At 45.0% G+C, this 18,924-nt stretch overlaps 1 protein-coding gene across 4 annotated transcripts in view; it reads right to left on the reverse strand.

Annotated features, from left to right (window-relative positions):
* Positions 1–48: 48 nt before the first annotated feature.
* LOC138824064 (transcriptional regulator QRICH1) overlaps positions 49–18,924 on the reverse strand; it is a 32,955-nt gene continuing 14,079 nt past the window's right edge. For all 4 annotated transcript variants that reach the window (XM_070017732.1, XM_070017734.1, XM_070017733.1 and 1 more), the window contains 8 exons: positions 14,349–15,383; positions 7,847–8,024; positions 7,158–7,312; positions 6,232–6,346; positions 4,328–4,436; positions 3,589–3,740; positions 3,210–3,300; positions 49–1,009 (listed from right to left, as the gene is read on the reverse strand). In XM_070017732.1, the coding sequence (XP_069873833.1) occupies positions 817–1,009; positions 3,210–3,300; positions 3,589–3,740; positions 4,328–4,436; positions 6,232–6,346; positions 7,158–7,312; positions 7,847–8,024; positions 14,349–15,383 (2,028 nt within the window). In that variant the 3' untranslated portion in view covers positions 49–816. The remainder of the gene's footprint in view (positions 1,010–3,209; positions 3,301–3,588; positions 3,741–4,327; positions 4,437–6,231; positions 6,347–7,157; positions 7,313–7,846; positions 8,025–14,348; positions 15,384–18,924) is intronic.

The raw sequence follows: 18,924 nt of genomic DNA on the forward strand, positions 1-18,924 counted from the left end.
CCCCCTCCCGATTCCTCCCCAAATAAAGACGCACTGTTCACTAGCGTGTTGAAAAGACGTGCTTGTCATTCTTAATAAACAACTAGAGTAAGAATACATAAGAGAAACAGAGTGGTATCTTTATATGATACACAAGTGTATGTTACAAGAATCCCACCAGGCACAGGAGCCTCAGGTTTAAGGCCTCAAGTTCGGCCAGGAAAAAAAAAAAAAAAAAAAAAAGGCATGGTAAAATTTTTACTTTTTGTTTTAACATCTAAAATGTCACTTGTCATAAAGGGGGGTGTCATAGAAATTGTCTTTAATAAATCATAATTGAAGTTCCCCTCATTTTCTTCCAGTAGGAGGCTGAATTTATGTCTGAGCGTGAAGGGAAGAACCGGGCTCCTCTGTGGTCAGTGAAGTCGGCCAGTCCAGATTGAAAGCCAGCTGAGGAGATTCCCTGGAGGGTCGATCCATCATTAATTCCATCTTTCTTGAGGAAGGGGAAGGGGCCACATTTCTCCTAGACAGTCCAAGCCCTTTCCCCAAGCCGCAGCGGGGAAGAAAAAAAAAATGTCAACCAGCAACTTTGTAGGACATCTGGCTCTCAGGAAACCCAGGAGCCCCCATGAGCTGGAGTCTGTTGTAGATCTATGAAGATGCAAAGGGGGCAAAGTGTTCTTTTACATTTTTAACAGAAGTAGCCTGAAAAGCTTTGTAACTACACGAGTAAAAAAGAAAAAAAAAAAGAAAAAATGGAGGCCTCTTCTTTAGTGTAAAAGTCTGTCCATTTTTTCCTGGCTGTTTTTTTCCTTGGACCACCACGGAAGCATCTCAGTGCATGGTGCTTGCATTGGCCACTGCAATGGCCTCCTGAATTTCTCGTATCACCAGGATCCGGGTCAGCATTTGTCCCATCTGTTCTCTGCTGATAGGCTGGACTGAGTACCAGATTGGGCTGTTGGGGGCCACCACTGGCTCGGGTGTCAGGTAAAAGGTGTCATTCCGGCCTTTCACACTCTGAGGGCTGAAGAATATGTCAGTAAAAGCTGGATGACAACATTATAATGTCAGCCCTCCCAGCGGGGACTTCCCAGACAGATTCAATCTGCAAAGGTTGGTAAAGCACCAACTTGGAAGGTGTGGTAGCATAGTTATAGAATTCTATGCAGCCACCATGTAACTCCTCCAGGATAGCTATTGGAGCTTCTGTAAAGGGCAGTAACAAGTTCTTTCTGCCCCTCCTTCACAGCTGTGATCAATCCCTAAATTGCACTTGCCTAGGGAACCCATGGGTTTGACAAACAGGTGTCTATACCCACTTGCAGCGTGTGAGTGTGTGTGTGTGAGGGCTTGAACTCGGGGCCTGGGCACTGTCCCTGAGCATTTAAACTCAAGGCTAGTGCTCTACCACATGAGCCATAGCTCCACCTCCAGCTTTTTGGTGGTCAATTGGAGATAAAAGAGTCTCACTGGCTTTCCTGCCTGGGCTGGTAAACCTCAAATCTCCACCTCCTGAGTAGCTAGGATTACAACACTGAGCCACTAGTGCCTGGCTTGGAGACAATGATCAGAAAATCAACGTGTTTGCTCATATTATAGTCTCTCTTTCTCTCTCTCTTGAAGTTTTTGTGCAGGTTGTGGGACTTGAACTCAAGGCCTGAGCTTTTTTGTTCAAGGCTAGTACTCTACTACTTAAGCCACAGATCCACTTCTGGCTTTTTAGTAGTTTAACTGGAGATAAGAATCTCAAGAACTTTCCTGCCAAGACTGGCTTATAACCATTATCCTTAGATCTCAGCCTCCTGAATTGATAGGATTACAGGTGTGAGCCACCAGCACCCAGCTAATTTTCTCTAGTCTTTTTTTGTCTAGTCATGGGGCTTGTACTCAGGGCCTGGGCCCTGTCCCTAAGTGTCCCCCCCAACCCCTCTCAAGGCTAGTGCTCTACCACTTTGAGCCACAGCTCGACTTCCAATTTTCTGATGGTTAATTGGAGATAAGAATTTCATGAACTTTCTTACCCGGGCTGGCTTTGAATCACTATCCTCAGGTCTCAGCCTCCAGAGTAGCTAGGATTACAGCCATCTTCGCCCAGCTGTTTTCTATACTTTTAATACTGATCCTGGTACTGAAGTCTTTATCTAAGCTGACTGCCTTCTACTATATGGTGCTATACCTCTATTAAGTACTTAGCAGACTCATCATTTGATGGATCCATTCAAAACATATTGAAGGGCTACTATATGCTAAGTCTCTACTAGGGGTTGTTACAGAAATGAACAGGAACAGTAAGTACTTTTATCTCAAGAAGCATACAAATTAAGAGGGAAGACAGACAAGTAATTAGTTAAACAAACAAACAAACAGCAAAATGATGATTAAGTGCTGCAGAGTTTAGAAAAGGTAGGGAATCGCCGGGCACCAGTGGCTCACGCCTGTAATCCTAGTTATTCAGGAGGCTGAGATCTGAGGATCGTGGTTCAAAGCCAGCCCGGGCAGGAAAGTCTGTGAGACTCTTATCTCCATTAAACCACTAGAAAACAGGAAGTGGTGCTGTGGCTCAAGCAGTAGAGTGCTCGCCTTGAGCTGAAGATCTGAGAGACAAGGCCAGAGTTCAAGCCTCACAACCAAAAAAAAAAAAAAAAAAAAAAAAAAGGGTAGGGAATCTAGAAATGCTTAATCATAAGACTAGTGTTAATTTCAGAAGAGTAAGATGATGTCCTTAAATGGAAGCCAGGGTATGGCTAGAGAGCAGCACAGATAGGAGGCTAACAAGGGGAGAAGGCAGCCTTGGCTATCATGTAAGGATTACTTTGTAAAGGAGGATTTTGCAACCAAGAAAAGATCCTCCTGGCACTGCTGTGAAGATGCCATGCTAACCTGCAGGCGCAAAAGCAAGCAAAAGCTGATGGGTATACCTCAACCTGGTTGAGGGTGGCACTGACAGGAGGTCAGGGCCAGCATGATACAGGATGTGAGTGAAAGTGGTCTCTGCATCTTTATTCCTTGTCCATGAAAGATGAACCAGCAGGTTTCAGGGACCTCCTTTTAGATCACAATGCATGGCGTATCACACATTTCGGAAACACCAGTAAAGTTGCTTCTATATTTAGACTTTTAAGGGCAATTGTAGTCTCATTGGGACTAGAGAATGTATATGCACTCAAGGAAGCATGCACACAAACATACACGCGTGTTTCGTCAATGCCATTTATCTTCCTCACCATTTGAAGAGGTAGAAATCGTAGAGCTTGATGGGACACCTCAGTGGATTCTCTGGATTCTCTGTCTGCTCAGCATACATGTCATCTGTAACTACAAAACAAGCCCCCACACACATACACCACAGACCTGGCACCAGGTCTTAGCTCAGGCCCAGATCAGGAACCTTTGGCATTTAGCCACCCCAAGTAGGAAATTCTTGGTGGCAAGGAAGGAAGGAAGGATGAAGTGACTAAGAAGAGGCTATCTTCTCTGAGGTTTCCCAGTTTCTAGGAAAGAAGTTTAAAGTTTGGGGCGGGGGAGAAGGGAGTGGAGAATTTCTATCCAACAAACCCCAAACTTCACACACCGCTGGCTTCCATCCCTGCTTCCTTCCCCTACCTTTCTGGCCAGTCTGGTGTATCCCAAGGGCCTTCAGGTACCGGATGCTCGTGCTTTTATCCTTGGGATTAGAGGGGTTCTTCTTTGTCTGTCGCAAGACCTTCGAGAAAGCCAGCTTCATGTGCTGGTCCACTGTTTTCAACAGGAAGTACCTGGACCACAAGTGAAAGCAAGGGAGAGGGAGGGGTGCCAGGAGGGTAAAAGGACTGGCCCTCTACCCATTACGTCTCAGAGGAGCCACTCCTACATTCCCAGGATCTGGGCAGGCCTATATCCAAGCACTGTCCAGACAAAGATCCACGTCTAGGTGGAGGGGGCCCAGGAACTAGTGGCTCACACCTTTAATCCTAGCTACTCAGGAGGCTGAGATCAGAGGATCATGGTTTGAAGCCAGCCTGGGTAGGAAAATCTATGCTATTCTTATCTCCAATTAGCAAAAATCTGGAAGTACAGCTGTGGTTCAAGTGGTAGAGCACTACTTTTGAGAAGCAAAAAAAGCTCAGAGGCAGTACCCAAGCCCTGAGGTTCAAGACCAAGGACCAGCACAAAAATTTTCAAAAAATAATAAAAGCTAAAAGAAGATGGATGGCAAGGGTCTGGGTAACACACAAAATAGGCCCAAGTGGGGCTCAAAGGTTCTCAAATATGTGTCAGAAGAACTCAGAAGCCCTTCTTGAATTTTCATCTTCACCGGGCAGACACTAGCAGTGGCTAAGCGTGGTGCTTCTAGAACACTTACTTGGTATTAAAGAACATCAGAGTGGTCAGCAGGGTGGAAGGGGAGTGTGCCCCAAGTTGTTTACACTCCCACAGCATCTCTTCAGTCACGTGGCTGGGCAGAACATACCCTAGGAGGAATAAAGCACTGCTACAACAACTGGGGAGTCCCAGGGGGTGAGGCCTGAGAAGCCCAAGTTCTATCACAGAAGTCTCCCTGGGGTGTGGCAAAATAATTTGGAAAGCTGGTGGAAAACACAGACGCCAGGCCTCAGCCCAAGTTCCTGGGGTGGAATCTGAAAATGAGCAGTTACATCTAAGAAGTTCAAGGTGATACACCATTATCACTGCTTACTCTAGGGAACTACACTTTGAGAACCAAATGCCTTAAATGACTGCTGTTTCCTGACAAACTTTTGTCCTGATCCAAGGCTAACACAGGGCAAAGGCCTCCCCTCAGGAACAATGAAATACATAACATTGGAAACCAAAGTCTAAATATGCATACTGACTCCAAGAGAGCTTTCCAATTGTCAGGATGTCCAGAGCCAAAGACATGGTATACGTAGTATGCCTCTTTACATTTATTAAATGCTCTCTCCTGTGTACCAACTCTGGAAAGCAAGTCCTTTTTTTTTTGGTCGGTCGTGGGGCTGCTTGAACTCTGGGCCTGGGCGCTGTCCCTCAGCTCTTCAGCTCAAGGCGAGCGCTCTACCACTTGAGCTACAGCGCCACTTCCGGTTTTCTGGTGGTTTACTGGAGATAGGAGTCTCACGGTCTCTCCTGCCCGGGCTGGCTTTGAACTGCGATCCTCAGATCTCAGCCTCCTGAGTAGCTAGGATTACAGGCGTGAGCCACCAGCGCCCGGCTAGCAAGTCCTTCTTGAGACAAAGTTTCTTCTAACAGGACAGCTGTTACTTAAAACCCTAGTTCTATCAGCAAACCTAGAGATAAGCAGAGGCAAGGCCAATGGTTTGAACAAGGCCCTTGGGCAGTCAAGACTGCACCAAAATACTATTTGGTCTGAGTCCCTTTCACAGACTCAATGAACTAATGGGCCTGGAGCTATGGGACAGACCAACAGGCAGGGGTTCAGTGAAGGTAAAACTTCATGGAAGGAGGAAAGAGAACATTCTGCTCAATTCTCCTTCTCTTTTCTATTCTTGCCAAAGCTGCCAATTTTGTGACTTAGTGTTACTTACATCTCTTTATGGCAACTCTGGCTTTATCCTTGTGCATGCATTAGCTATTTTGTGGCACAGCAGCAACGGGAAGCCCTTTTCTGTTCTTGGATTAATTCTTTGAAGAACCCAAGACACAGAATGAAAGCACTAGACAGCCTTCCTCTGGGAAAGTCAGCTCCTAGAGCAATTTCATTAACACTTGGACATGGTTTCACTCTGCCCACCTGCCTCCTCTCTGGCAGGTTAGCTTTCCCGAACTTTATTCTTTTCTTAACCCCATAAATTACAATAAGCCCACAAAAAAAGAAACACAAATGAAATGAAAAATAAAGCGAACCCACACATTATAATCACAGTTTCAGAAGCTGTCCACCGTTTAAAAATCTAAGGGGGGCTGGGAAGGTGGCTCAGTGGTAGAGCACTTGCCTTGCATGCATGAGGCCCTGGGTTCGATTCCTCAGCACCACATAAGCAGAAGAAAAAAAAAACCGGAAGTGGCACTATGGCTCAAGTGGTAGAGCGCTAGCCTTGAGCTGAAGAACTGAGGGACAGCGCTCAGGCCCCACGACCAGACACCAAAAAAATAAAAAAATAAAAATAAAAATCTAAGGAGTGCCTAGGCCCAGGATTCAAGCCCCACGACCCACAACCGACCCACAACCAACCAGCCAGCCAGCCAGCCAACCAACCAACCAACCAAAATCTAAGTAGAAAAGAATCCAAATGTCACTGGGACTCTTACCAAGTGGTGTGACACGGGGTTGAACATCCTTCAGAACCTCGTGTAGCCACTCCGTGAATCGAACATAATAAAGATCAGAGAAGATGTCATCTACCCTTCCATTTTCAAAAAGATACTAAGGAAAAACAATTCACCAAAGTTATCGTTAAGACTCTTGAGTAAGGCTTAGAGGAGAAATAAACATCTTCCCACAAGCACCTAGTCCTACCTATTCTCCCCTCAACAAAATAAGGTACCAGGTACATGGCATTTCAAGTCACTGATTCCTACAACATTGTTGAGCGCTAAGGCTATTTCCTCAAGCTTCGCAAGGCATCATCATGTGACAGCCAAAATCACGAATGGGGTCTCAGGTTAGCCTTTTACTAGGGTATTCTGTAACACATGCATACCCAAGTCTTTAAAACACTGGTGGCTCAGTTTCCTTGTCTGTAAATGAACACTACTGTATTTGTCTTCTAGGACAGAAAAGAGCAAGAGACAGCATGTAGAGTACCTCACATGGTTCCTGGGTTGGGGGAGGGAGGGAGGGATGGAAGAAAGGAAGGAAGGGATAATGGGAGGGAGGGAGGGATGGAGGGGCAAGGAAGGGAGAGGAAAAAAAGACAGAAAAAAAGGTAGGAAGGGAGGGAGGGAACAAGAAAAAGAACAAGAGAGAGAGAGAGAGGAAAAAGAAAAAGAGAAAGAAAAGAGAAAGAAAGAGGAGGGGAAGGAAAGGTAAGAAAGGAAGGAAAATAAAAGAAAGATGTTTGCCTGTTTCCTGAAGGGCATAGATATTTGCAATTAAAAGAAAATAAAATTTACTTTAAAATTCAATATATAGTTCAAAGAGGGCTGCCTCTTGTCATTTTCCTAACTTGACTAGCCAGCAAACACCCAATGGGAGCCCAGCTCCGAAGCTGTTCCTGTGAGGATCTGTTTCCTACCTTCTGAATACACAGGAAAATATAGTAGAGTACATCTGGGTCATAAGGTTCACCTTCTCCATTTCGAGCTTCCCGTGTCATTAGACAGAGCCCATAATTCAACTCAGCCACAGCAGAGGAGATGAGATCTTCCTGGAACCGCAGCAACTGGCGCCCTATGACACAAGTCCCAAGGGTGAATGATGGTCCTGACTGCAACTGTCTGTGTACTGATTTGTTCATATTCCTGAAAGGAGGCCTCAGAGCAGATATTATCCATCATGGTGCTGGAATAGAAGTGGCCACTTCTATCTGTGATCAGTACTGGCCTACTAAGGCAGTGATCATCTATCCTACTGCATGTGTTTCATTTCTATAACCCATCTTGCCTATATATCGTAAAAGTTAGTACTGGGGCCTAGAAGCAAAAAAACAACCAATCAAACAGAAACCCCTTTGTAATCAAAGAGAAACCTCGTTGTAACATGAGCAAGTTATGAGCTAGGAAAGAAAGGCCATAAACACACTATTGATTCCTATTTCTTCCCGGAAGTCAGTCTTCCCTGGTCTCCTAGGTGAACACTAGAAAGTAGTACAACAGATTACACAAAGTGTATTTCTGTATTTCTCAGCACCGGGGAAATGACTTTCCTCTCTTGTTACCGATATTTTAGACACATACCATCCACCACTACTTCCCAAACACTCACTCCCAATGGGTGCCAATCTGTTCTGAGCATCCTTCTCTAGTTCAGCATTCTTGGTTTGGGCCCAGTTTTTCCATACTTCAAGCCCTTCTTCTGGCTTCAAAGAATTTGGAAGCAGAAGCTCTGGGGAAGGCTGTGGCTGTGATTGTGGTTCGACTTCAGCAACCTGAACAGTTTGAGCCTACGAGAGAGAAACCATAAGAATGTATCAATACTGTTCCGCATTAGATCCTTTGGCACAACTGCCACAAGAATGTTACTTACAGTTCATTTAGTTTTAAAAAATGTCTTCTTGAAGCCAGGAGATTGTGGCTCACTCCTGTAATCCTAGCTCCTCAGGAGGCTGAGATTTGAGGCTCATGGTTTGATGCTAGTCTGTGTAGGCCTTGGGACTTGAACTCAGGGCCTGGGTGCTGTCCCCGTGTTTTGTGCTCAAGGATAGATAGTACTCTACCACTTGAGCTCAGCTACACTTCTCACTTTTTGGTGGTTAACTGGAGAGAGGAGTCTTACAACTTTCCTGCCCAGGCTGGCAGGAAATTAACAAAACAAAAAGCCAGACAGGGAGCTTTGGCTCAAGTGGTAGAGCATAAGCCTTGAGCACAAAACACAGGGACTGACCCCAGGCCCTGAGTTTAAAACAACACACACACAAACACAATCTCTTCTTGCTATTCTACTTTCAAGAGGTTTTGGAATTCTACTTTTACTGTAGGGACAGCAAAGGTAGCTAGTGCTATAAACTCAGCTAGTGCTGAGCCCTGCCTGCAATTTGACCCTTATTTAAGAACACCAATATGGAGGTTTGCCCTGAAATCTCTCACTAGGGTAGAGATCAGTTATCAGTCTCTTTAAACCTCTGAAACTACTGGCTGAATGCACCGCTTCCCAGACTTGCAAATAAATCAACTAGGGAGAGAGAGAGGGAGAGAGAGAGAGAGAGAGAGAGAGAAAGAGAGAGAGAGAGAGAGAGAGAGAGAGAGAGAGAGAGAGAGAGAGTGTGTGTGTGTGTGTGTGTGTGTGTGTGTGTGTTCGTTCGTGAGCCACTGGTGCCCAGCTGTTTAATTTTTTTTCTCAAGGCTGGTGTTCTACCACTTGAGCCAAACCTCCAGCTTCTTGGTGTTTAATTGGAAATAAGAGTCTTTTGAGCCAGGTGCTGTGACTCACGCCTGTAATCCTAGCTACTCAGGAGGCTGAGATCTAAGGATCATGATTCAAAGCCAGCCCAGGCAGGAAAGTCGGTGAGACTCTTATCTCCAATAAACCACTAGAAAACCGGAAGTGACCCTGTGGCTCAAGGGGTAGAGCGACTGCCTTGAGCTGAAGAGCTGAGGGACAGCGCCCAAGCCCAGAGGTTCAAGCCCAACGACTGACCAAAAAAAAAAAAAAGTCTTTTGAGTTTGTCTCCCGGGTTGGCATCAAACTGCAACCCTTAGAACTCAGCTTTCTCAGTAACTAGGATTACAAGCATGACCAATAGCAGCTTGAGTTGAGGATTTTATTGAAATGCACACACTGGTTGAAAAGGTATGGAGCATGGAGCTAGACCTGGGATTCCATATGTCTAACAAGCTCTCAAGTTAGGTTAGGAGTTAAGTCTACAAATCCACATTTTTGGTGCCAAATGACCATAGCAGTGATTCTTAAACTTATCTGCACTTCAATTTTCTCACTATAAAAAATTAAGTATTATATTTTGTTGTGTTTTTCTTGCACTGATCCTGGACTTGAATTCACAGCCTGGGCACATTGGGCCTAAGAGCTTTTCTGGCTCAAGGCTAGTGCTCTACCACTTGAGTCACAGCTCCATTCCCAGGCTTTCTTGGTAGTTCACTGGAGACAAGTCTCCTGGAGGGCTGGGAGGGTGGCTCAGTGGTAGAGCGCTTGCCTTGCATGCCTGAGGCCCTGGGTTTGATTCCTCAGTACCACATAAGCAAAAAGAAAAAAGCCAGAAGTGGCGCTGTGGCTCAAGTGGTAGAGCGCTAGCCTTGAGCTGAAGAGCTGAGGGACAGCACCCAGGCCCAGAGTTCAGGCCCCACCACTGGACCAAAGAACAAACAAAAAAAGTCTTATGGATGTTCCTACTTGGGCTGTCTTCAAACCATAATCCTTGGATCTCAGTCTCCTGAATAGATAGGATTGTCACATATAGTCTTATTAGCTTTGATACCATTAAACAGAGATAAAGCAACATAGTATTTTGGGCATTAAGCACTAGGTCTCAAAAAATGTTTTGCCCTAAACTATAAGGAAACCATTGTATCAAAAGAAAAAAAAATAGTTGGCTTAGTGGAAGAGTGCTTGCCTACCATATATGAAGCACTGAGTGTGATTCCTCAGTACCACATAAACAGAAAAAGCCGGAAATGGAGCTGTGGTTCAAGTGGTAGAGTGCTAGCCTTGAGCAAAAGAAGCTCAGGGATGGTGCCTAGGCCCTGAGTTCAAGCCCCAAGTCTGGCAAAAAATAAAATAAAATAAAAACTTGCAGAAGTTTCAATAGGTATAGCTCTGTGATAAAGTGATTGTCTAACATGCACAAAACATTGGGTTCAATCTCCAGCACTAGAATAAAAGTTATTATATATAATATACATATGTATATGCATAAATATTATACATATTATACATTTATCACACATTGCATATGTGTGTATGTATATCAGAAAAACCCAAACATTCAACTAAAGGGGACTGTTTAGAGAACAAATTATACTACATCCATCCAAATAGACTATAAAGCAGACACTAAACATGTTAACCAAGAAACATTTTAACATATTTTTACCTACATGTTTAAATAAGACACAAAAATGCTCCATAAGTATACACTCAAGTAAAGAAACATGTTCTCCCATTTAGTTCAACTATAATTGGGCTGGGAACATACCTTGGTGGCATGTTTGGGCCAGCACCTCAAAAAAGAAAAGAAAGGACTGGGAAATGTGTCTCAGTGGTAAAGTGCTTGCCCATGCATGAAGCCCTTAGTTCAATTCCTCAGTCCCACATAAACAGAAAAAGCCAGAAGCGGTGCAGTAGCTCAAATGGTAAAGTATTACCCTTGAGCCAAAGAAGCTTAGGGACAGTGCCCAGGCCCTGAGTTCAAGCCCCAGGACTGGCACATTTCTTGGGCATGTTTTTTGAGTTCAGGCCCCATGACCGAACCCCCCCCCCAAAAAAAAAAATTAAATTAAAAAAAATAGCCAGGTGCTGCTGGCTCACACCTGTAATCCTAGCTATTCAGGAGGCTGAGATCTGAGGATCATGGTTTAAAGCCAGTCCAGGCAGGAAAGGCCATGAGACTTTTATCTCCAATTAACCACCAGAAAACCTAAGTGGAGCTGTGGCTCAAGGGGTAGAGCATTCCCCTTGAGCTGAATTGCTGAGGGACAGTGCCCAGGCCCAGAGTTCAAACTCCACAACTGACAAAATAAAAATAAAAAAACTGGGCCAAGTGCCGGTGGCTCATGCCTGTAGTTCTAGCTACTCAGGAGGCTGAGATTTGAAGCCAAGATTTGAGGAGTACAGTTAGAAGCAGTTAGAAGATTCTTATCTCCAAGTAACTATCATAAAGCCAGAAGTGGAGTCACATTCATTTTTCTGCCTGGGTTGGCTTTGATTCTCTGATCTCAGCTGCATGAGTAGCTGAGAGATATACATATACATATATATATATCACCAGTACCTTACACCAACTCACCAACTTTTGAGTTTGATGGACCTATGGTTCACTATGCTACCGTCAGGGTTCCAATCGCTACTTTTTGTTTTATTTGTTGGTACCAGAGTTTGAATTCAGGGCTCATACTCTCTTGACTTGCTTGTTGCTTGGGCAACACAACCAGCCTGGCTTTTTGTTGGTTAACTAGCGATGGAATGAGTCTCCTGGAATTTCCTGCTTGTGCTAGATTTAACCCTTGATGATGGTCCAGATCTCATCATTCTTAGTAGCTAGGCCTAATGACAGGCCTGAGCCTGTCATTCAGTGCCCAGCTCAAATCCATTTTGACTATCAAGAGAAATGAATCTTGGTTACCTTGTTAGTTACCACCATTGTTACAACTGTCATTATCACCTTCCAGCCTGCACCTGATCTCTGTCTAAAAAATTACTGTAATGAACCAGGAGCTGGTAGCTCACGCCTGTAATCCTAGCTACCCAAGAGGCTGAGATCAGAGGATCGAGGTTTAAAGCCAGCCTGGGCAGGAAAATCTCCAATTAACCACCAGAAAACTGGAAAGTGGGGCTGTGGCTCAAGTGGTAGAGCATGCGCCTTGAGCTGAAGAGCTCAGAGATAAGGCCCAGGCCCAGAGTTCAAGCCCCACGACTGACAAAAAAAAAAAAAAAAAAAAAGAAAGTTCAGGGACAACACCCAGGTCCTGTTAGGAACTGCACCAATAATAATAATAATAATAATAATAATAATAATATAATAATAATTCTATACTGAAAAGCTCACATATAATGGTGCTTTGGTCCTTAAACTACTGAATCTTTCTAGTATCTAACAATGATATAACTGTTTTATATTCTGCTCAGCTTCCTGATATCCTATTCTCTTGAACGTCCCCAGGATATAAAGCACACATTTCTCTATCTGCCTTGGGCTTCACTCTGTAAAGCACTCAAATGATTGTCAACCTTGGTTCAGCACTGCATACATACTTTTCATTTCCTCTACACATTTTCCCAGCTAAGTCTCAGCCATGTTCCAGAATGGATTTCCACATTTGTGGAGTCCATCTCCAAGTGAGACATCCCTTTAAATAATAACCAGTGGTTTCTATATACCTCCAATATGTCATATCCTTCACAAACACAATCTAAAGAGAAAACCCTGGTAGAGCACCTACCTAGCAAGTGCGAGGCCAAGTTCAAAGCCCAGCAGTACCCAAAATACTGACAACTCATCATCTTCCCTGCTCAAAATTGTTATCCAGAGTCCTCTGGATACTTTGCTCAATGGTACACATATATACCCATGCTGGGAAGTAAGGGTCTGCTAGCTGATAGCACACATAGGCAGAGACTGCAGCATGTGGTGTATTGCTTCTGGATTAGCTTTTTAGCATGTTCCATGCCCCTTCCCCCCCCCACCCCCGTCAGTTGTGGGTCTTGAACTCTGGACCTAGGTGCTGTCCCTGAGCTCTTGAGCCACAGTACCACTTCCAATTTTCTGAGTCGCTTATTGGAGATAAGAGTCTCACAGACTTTCCTGCCCTGACTGGCTGTGAACCACGATCCTCAGATCTTAGCCTCCTGAGTAGCTAGGATTACAGGCATGCGCCACCAGTGCCCAGCATTTGCTTGGCTTTTTTATTCAAGACCAACCTACACTTCTGGCTTTTTGCTGGTTAAATGGAGATGAGTCTCACAGACTCTTATCTCTAGACTTTTATCTCTAATAAAGGCCTGACAGGGCAGACTTGGAACCATGAATCAAGATGCTTAGATCTCACCCTCTTGAGTAGCTAGGATTATAGGGTGAGCAACTGATAACTAGCATCAAAGTCATTCTTGATTTTGCTATCTTATTATTTCAAGGAATAGAAATCCTAAATTCTTACTCTTACAAGTAGATTCCAAGCTACATGGAACAAGTACTTTTGTTTACTTGTTGATCTAATAGCTAGACATTTAGTAGGTCCTTAACAAAGTCATCTAAATTTTGTAGAGAAACCAATTGGTCACTCCCTCCCCCCCCCACCCTTGGGCATGGGGCTTGAACTCTGGGCCTGGGCGCTGTCCCTGTGCTCTACAGCTCAAGGCTAATGCTCTAGCATTTGAGCCACAGCACCACTTCTGGCCTTTTCTGTTTATGTGGTGCTGAGGAATTGAACCCAGGGAGTCATGCACACGAGGCAAGCACTCTACCACTGAACCACCTTTCCAGGCCTGGTCACTTTTTAATAAACCATTTAAAAACTGAGTTGAATAGCCCCTTATCTCACTTATTTGTATAAGTTCCCTGGCCTGAATCCCAACTGAGGCTTGCTACCTTTAGCAGTCCCAGGAGACTAGATACTGTATCCATTCTAACGATTTTGTATCCCATCTATTGAGATACAGAGTTTCTGTTCTATATCCTTTTTGGATAAACTGGCAAGTCGATGAATAGCCTAAATAGACAAATCTATCTATACCTCTGACCCCTGGTAAATATGGTATACAACTATTACCCCAGCCATTCAGGAGGCAGAGCCAAGAAATCTCAAGAAACAATTACGTCAAACCAAACTAGCAAAACACCAAACAAAGCAACAACCACGAAACACTTCAGGAACAGTTATTGGTCATTTAATTGATCTCCAGGTACTAGGATAACCCCCCTGCCTGTTGTTTTAACCTCATCGTCTGCTTTTCCTCCTTCCCCCAAATAGGATTCTATTCACTGCTAAGACTAAAATCAAAGCATTCAACAAATCAGAGGCTACCGATGATAAGTTCTGTGCTACACCAGGCCCTAAGGAAGCAAAAGTGTCGTACAGTACAGGTTAAGTTCACTTACTGAGCAAGTGACCTGGAGCTGCTGCTGCTGTGGTGGCGGCGGCGGCGTCTGTTCTTGAGGGGTTTGCTGCTGTGGCTGTTGCTGGGGGTCCCATATATGAACAGTCTGAGCTGTATTCTGGTATGTGCCCGCCACAGCCTGCACAGCCACTGGAATGTGGATGTTGCCATTCATGAACTGTGCTGGAAAGAGAGAGTTTGCAAGGGTCTGCACTACTTCTTCATGGGAGTTTTTCACTACAGACGTGGTGCCCACCATCTTCTCCTTGTCATCCTCCAGCTTTACAGCTGCCAGGGCTGTGGGTGAGCCACTGACATGAACGGCATTGTAGGCTTCCTGGGGAATGGCAATGTGTGTAATGCTCTGCTGCTGAGGGTCCCCCCGGGGCTGGGCAGAATAAACCGGGATGGTCCAAGTTTCTCCTGTAGGGCTAGTAATGGTCCCAGTGGCACTGTACAAGTGGGCACTGTCTACTGTCAGTAAGTCTGGCCTCAAAGACACATAACTCTGCTGCTGGCCCTGTGGAATAGCCAGAACGGTGGCCACTGGCTGCCCTGAGATGGCGTAGGACACAGTGATGGGCATGTCCACTTTGCGTTTCTTCACTGGTTGGAGGACACTGGCTGTGCCACCAACCCGCCGCTCCCCTTCCCGGGGTGAGCCTTGCTGGGATGGTGGTGGGGAAAGGGCACCCACGGTCTGGATTTGGATCTGCTGACCCCCGGCGAGAGACTGGCCAGCCACCAGTTGAGCCTGGATCTGCTGATGTGGGATATGCTCCTCTGGGATTTCTGTAGCCTGGATCTGCTGGGCCGCCTGCACATGCTGCACCTGGATCTGGGCTGCTTGTAGCTGTGAGGGGCTGGGGCTCTGCAGAGACGGGGTCTGGATGGAGGGGGCTGCTGACTGTGGTGCCTGGCCCTGGATCTGCACCTGGACCTGGATGGGTTGCTCCGCAGGCTGGTGAACGGTGAACTGAGGGGAGAGTTGCTGAGTGGAGACTTGCTGCGGAGACTGCTGTACCTGAACCTGTACCTGAAGCAACGAGATTCACCAGTGAGTAAGGCAGGAAGGAATGAGAATTCAGATGCTCAAGAGATGAAGAAATTTTAGGGCATTATGCAATGTGAGGGGGAAAAAAAGCTGCAAAAAGGGCGGAGAATGTGGCTTAGTGGTAGAGTGCTTGCCTAGCATGCAGGAAGCCCTGGGTTCAATTCCTCAGTACCACATACACAGAAAAAAGCTGGCAGTGGCACCATGGCTCAAGTGGTAGAGTGCTAGCCTTGAGCAAAAGCAGCTCAGGGACAGTGCGCAGGCCCTGAGTTCAAGCCCCAGGACTAGGGGAAAAAAAAAAAAAAGCTGCCATAGCGAAGGCTACTAAGGAGGCCACAATCCCCCAAAACATATGAAAAATTAACCAAATCACATTGCATTCAGTGAAACATATCTAGTCCACAGACCAAGGAAAACTAGTCAACTAAGTAGGACATATCGTAACATATTGCTCATTTCTAACTTCTTTGAAAATGAACATCTTTTGTTTTTTGTATATTGATACAGAAGCTCAATTATATAACCCATAAACATATTTATATGTAGTATCTGAAATTAATTATCTATTTGTGTAAAGTCAAATACAACACACTCAGGATCAAATCTATCTTCTTTCTTTCTTTTCTTTTTTTTTTTTTTTTGGTTGGTCGTGGGGCTTGAACTCTGGGCTTGGGCACTGTCCCTCAGCTCTTCAGCTCAAGGAGAGTGCTCTACCACTTGAGCCACAGCGCCACTTCCTCAAATCTATCTTCTACCATGAGCAATTAGTAGAAAAAAAATTGAGCAGTTAGTAGAAAATATGGTAAAGATCCCAGAATCTCAACAGACAGTACTAACTTCATTATTTAAAATGCAGATACTGGGGCTGGGAAGGTGGCTCAGTGGTAGAGCACTTGCCTTGCATGCCTGAGGCCCTGGGTTTGATTCCTCAGCACCACATAAGCAAAAAGAAAAAAGCCGGAAGTGACACTGTGACTCAAGTGGTAGAGCACTAGCCTTGAGCTGAAGAGCTGAGGGACAGCGCCCAGGCCCAGAGTTCAGGCCCCACGACTGGACCCAAAAAAAAAACAAGAACAAAAACAAAAACAAAAAACATAAAATGCAGATACTAGCTAGGAGCCGATGACTCACCCCTGTAATTCTAGCTACTCAGTAGGCTAAGATCTGAGGATCATGGTTCAAAGCCAGCCAAGGTAGGAAAGTCCATGAGACTCTTATCTCCAATTAACCACCAGAAAACTGAGAGTGGCTGTGTGGCTCAAGTGGTATAGAGCGCTCCACTTCAGCTGAAGAGTTCAGGGACAGCGCCCAGGCCCAGAGTTCAAGCCCCGTGACTGACAAAAATAAATAAATATATAAATAAAAATTAATAATAGCTTGGCGCCAGTGGCTCACAACAGTAATCCTAAGAACTCAGAAGATTTAGATCTGAGGATGGTGGTCCAAAATCAGCCTAGGCAGGAAAGACCAGTCAGCAGGCGCAGGAAAGCCCATGAGACTCTTATCTCCACAAAACTGGAAGTGGTGCTGTGGCTCAAGTGGTAGAGTGCTAGCCTTGAGCTGAAGAGCCGAGGGACAGTGCCCAGACCCAGAGTTCAGGCCTCATGAACGACAAAAAAAAAAAAAAAAAAAACCCAAAAAACAAAAACCAGATGTTTATCTAAACAACATTACTCAATTCTGGATTAAACATCTCTGGTAACAATGTGGTTTATATCTTATTATTTTTATTTCAGTACGCAAAAGCACCTGAAATTACATATAGTGTGCAATAGAAGTTTTCCATCAACTATACATACCAAAACAACCCAAACCACAGGTTAAGAATTACCAAAGTAGGAAAGGAACAGTTAAAAACTATATGTATAAAAGAGAGCTGGGCGCCAGTGGCTCACGCCAGTAATCCTAGCTAATCAGAAGGCTGAGATCTGAGGATGATGGTGTAAAGCCAGCCCAGGCAAGAAAGTCTATGAGACTCTTATCTCCAATTAACCACCATAAAACTGGAAGTGGTGCTGTGGTTCAAGTAGTAGAGAGGTGTGGACTTGAGCTGAAGATTGAGGGACAGCGCCTAGGCCCAGAGTTCAAGACCCAGGACAAAAAAAAAAAAAAAAAAAAAAGTAAAATAAGGAAGAGGGTTTATCTCTAACCAATAGTGGAAAGACATTAACAAAATATAATCAAAGATGATGCTAGGACAACGAGATGCAAAAGAATGAAGTTGGACTAGGTATGGTGCGACGTTTCACATCTGCAAATCTAGCACTGGTGATTTTCCCACAGGCAGATGCTGCGTTTGGAGATCAGTGAGGCTACATAGCAAGATTCTGTCTAAACACACACACACACACACACACACACACACACACACACACACACACACACACACACACACACACACACACACACACACACACACACACACACACACACACACACACACACACACACACACACACACACACACGATGAAGCCAGACACTGATGCTCAAGTCTGTAATCCTAGCTACCCAGGAGGCTAAGATCTGAGTATTACAGTTCAAAGTCAGTCTGGGCAAGGAAGTCTGTTGTGAGACTATTTTCTCTCCAATTAAATACCAAAAGGCCAGAAGTAGAACTGTAGATCAAATGGTAGAGTACTACCCATGAGCATCAAAGCTCAAGGATAGTACCCATATCCTGAGTTAAGCTCCAGGAGTAGCATGCGTGCACGCACGCACGCACGCACGCACGCACGCACGCACGCACGCGCGCGCACGCACGCACACGCACGCACACGCACACACACACACACACACACACACACACACACACACACACACACGGGTGGTAGAGTGTGAATCTTTATGTGAAACAATAGTCTCTTCCATCTACAAATACTGTTTCTTGCCATTGATTGCATTATTGTTGAACTTAAGAGTTTATAAATAGGGGCTGGGGAGGTGGCTCAGTGGTAGAGCGCTTGCCTTGCATGCATGAGGCCCTGGGTTCGATTCCTCAGCACCACATAAGAAAAAAAGAAAAAAGCCAGAAGTGGCGCTGTGGTTCAAGTGGTAGAGCGCTAGTCTTGAGATGAAGAGTTGAGGGATAGCGCCCAAGCCCAGAGTTCAGGCCCCACGACTGGATCCCTCCCCCCCCCAAAAAAAAAAAAACCAAGAGTTTATAAACAATAACTACCAAATGAGAAAGCTATAGACTGAGTTATGTAACCTAACAACTACATGAAGATTACTAAAATACCCCCTCCAGTCTACCACCATCTTTTTGTGCCAGTACAGGGCGAACGTGGTGCTTTATTCTCAATTGGCTTTTTGCTCATGCTTTGTACTCTACCACTTGAGCCACACCTCCAGTCTAGGATTTTTGCTGGATAATTGCAGCTGTGAGAATCTCATGGAAGCTGGGTGCTGGTGGCTCACACCTGTAATCCTAGCTACTCAGGAGGCTGAGATCTGAGGATTGCGGTTCAAAGCTAGCCAGGGCAGGAAAGGCCGTGAGACTATCTCCAATAAACCACAAGGAA

The sequence above is a fragment of the Dipodomys merriami genome, unplaced genomic scaffold (assembly GCF_024711535.1).
Source record: "Dipodomys merriami isolate MVZ:Mamm:240054 unplaced genomic scaffold, mDipMer1.0.p SCAF_125, whole genome shotgun sequence".
Classification (NCBI taxonomy): domain Eukaryota; kingdom Metazoa; phylum Chordata; class Mammalia; order Rodentia; family Heteromyidae; genus Dipodomys; species Dipodomys merriami.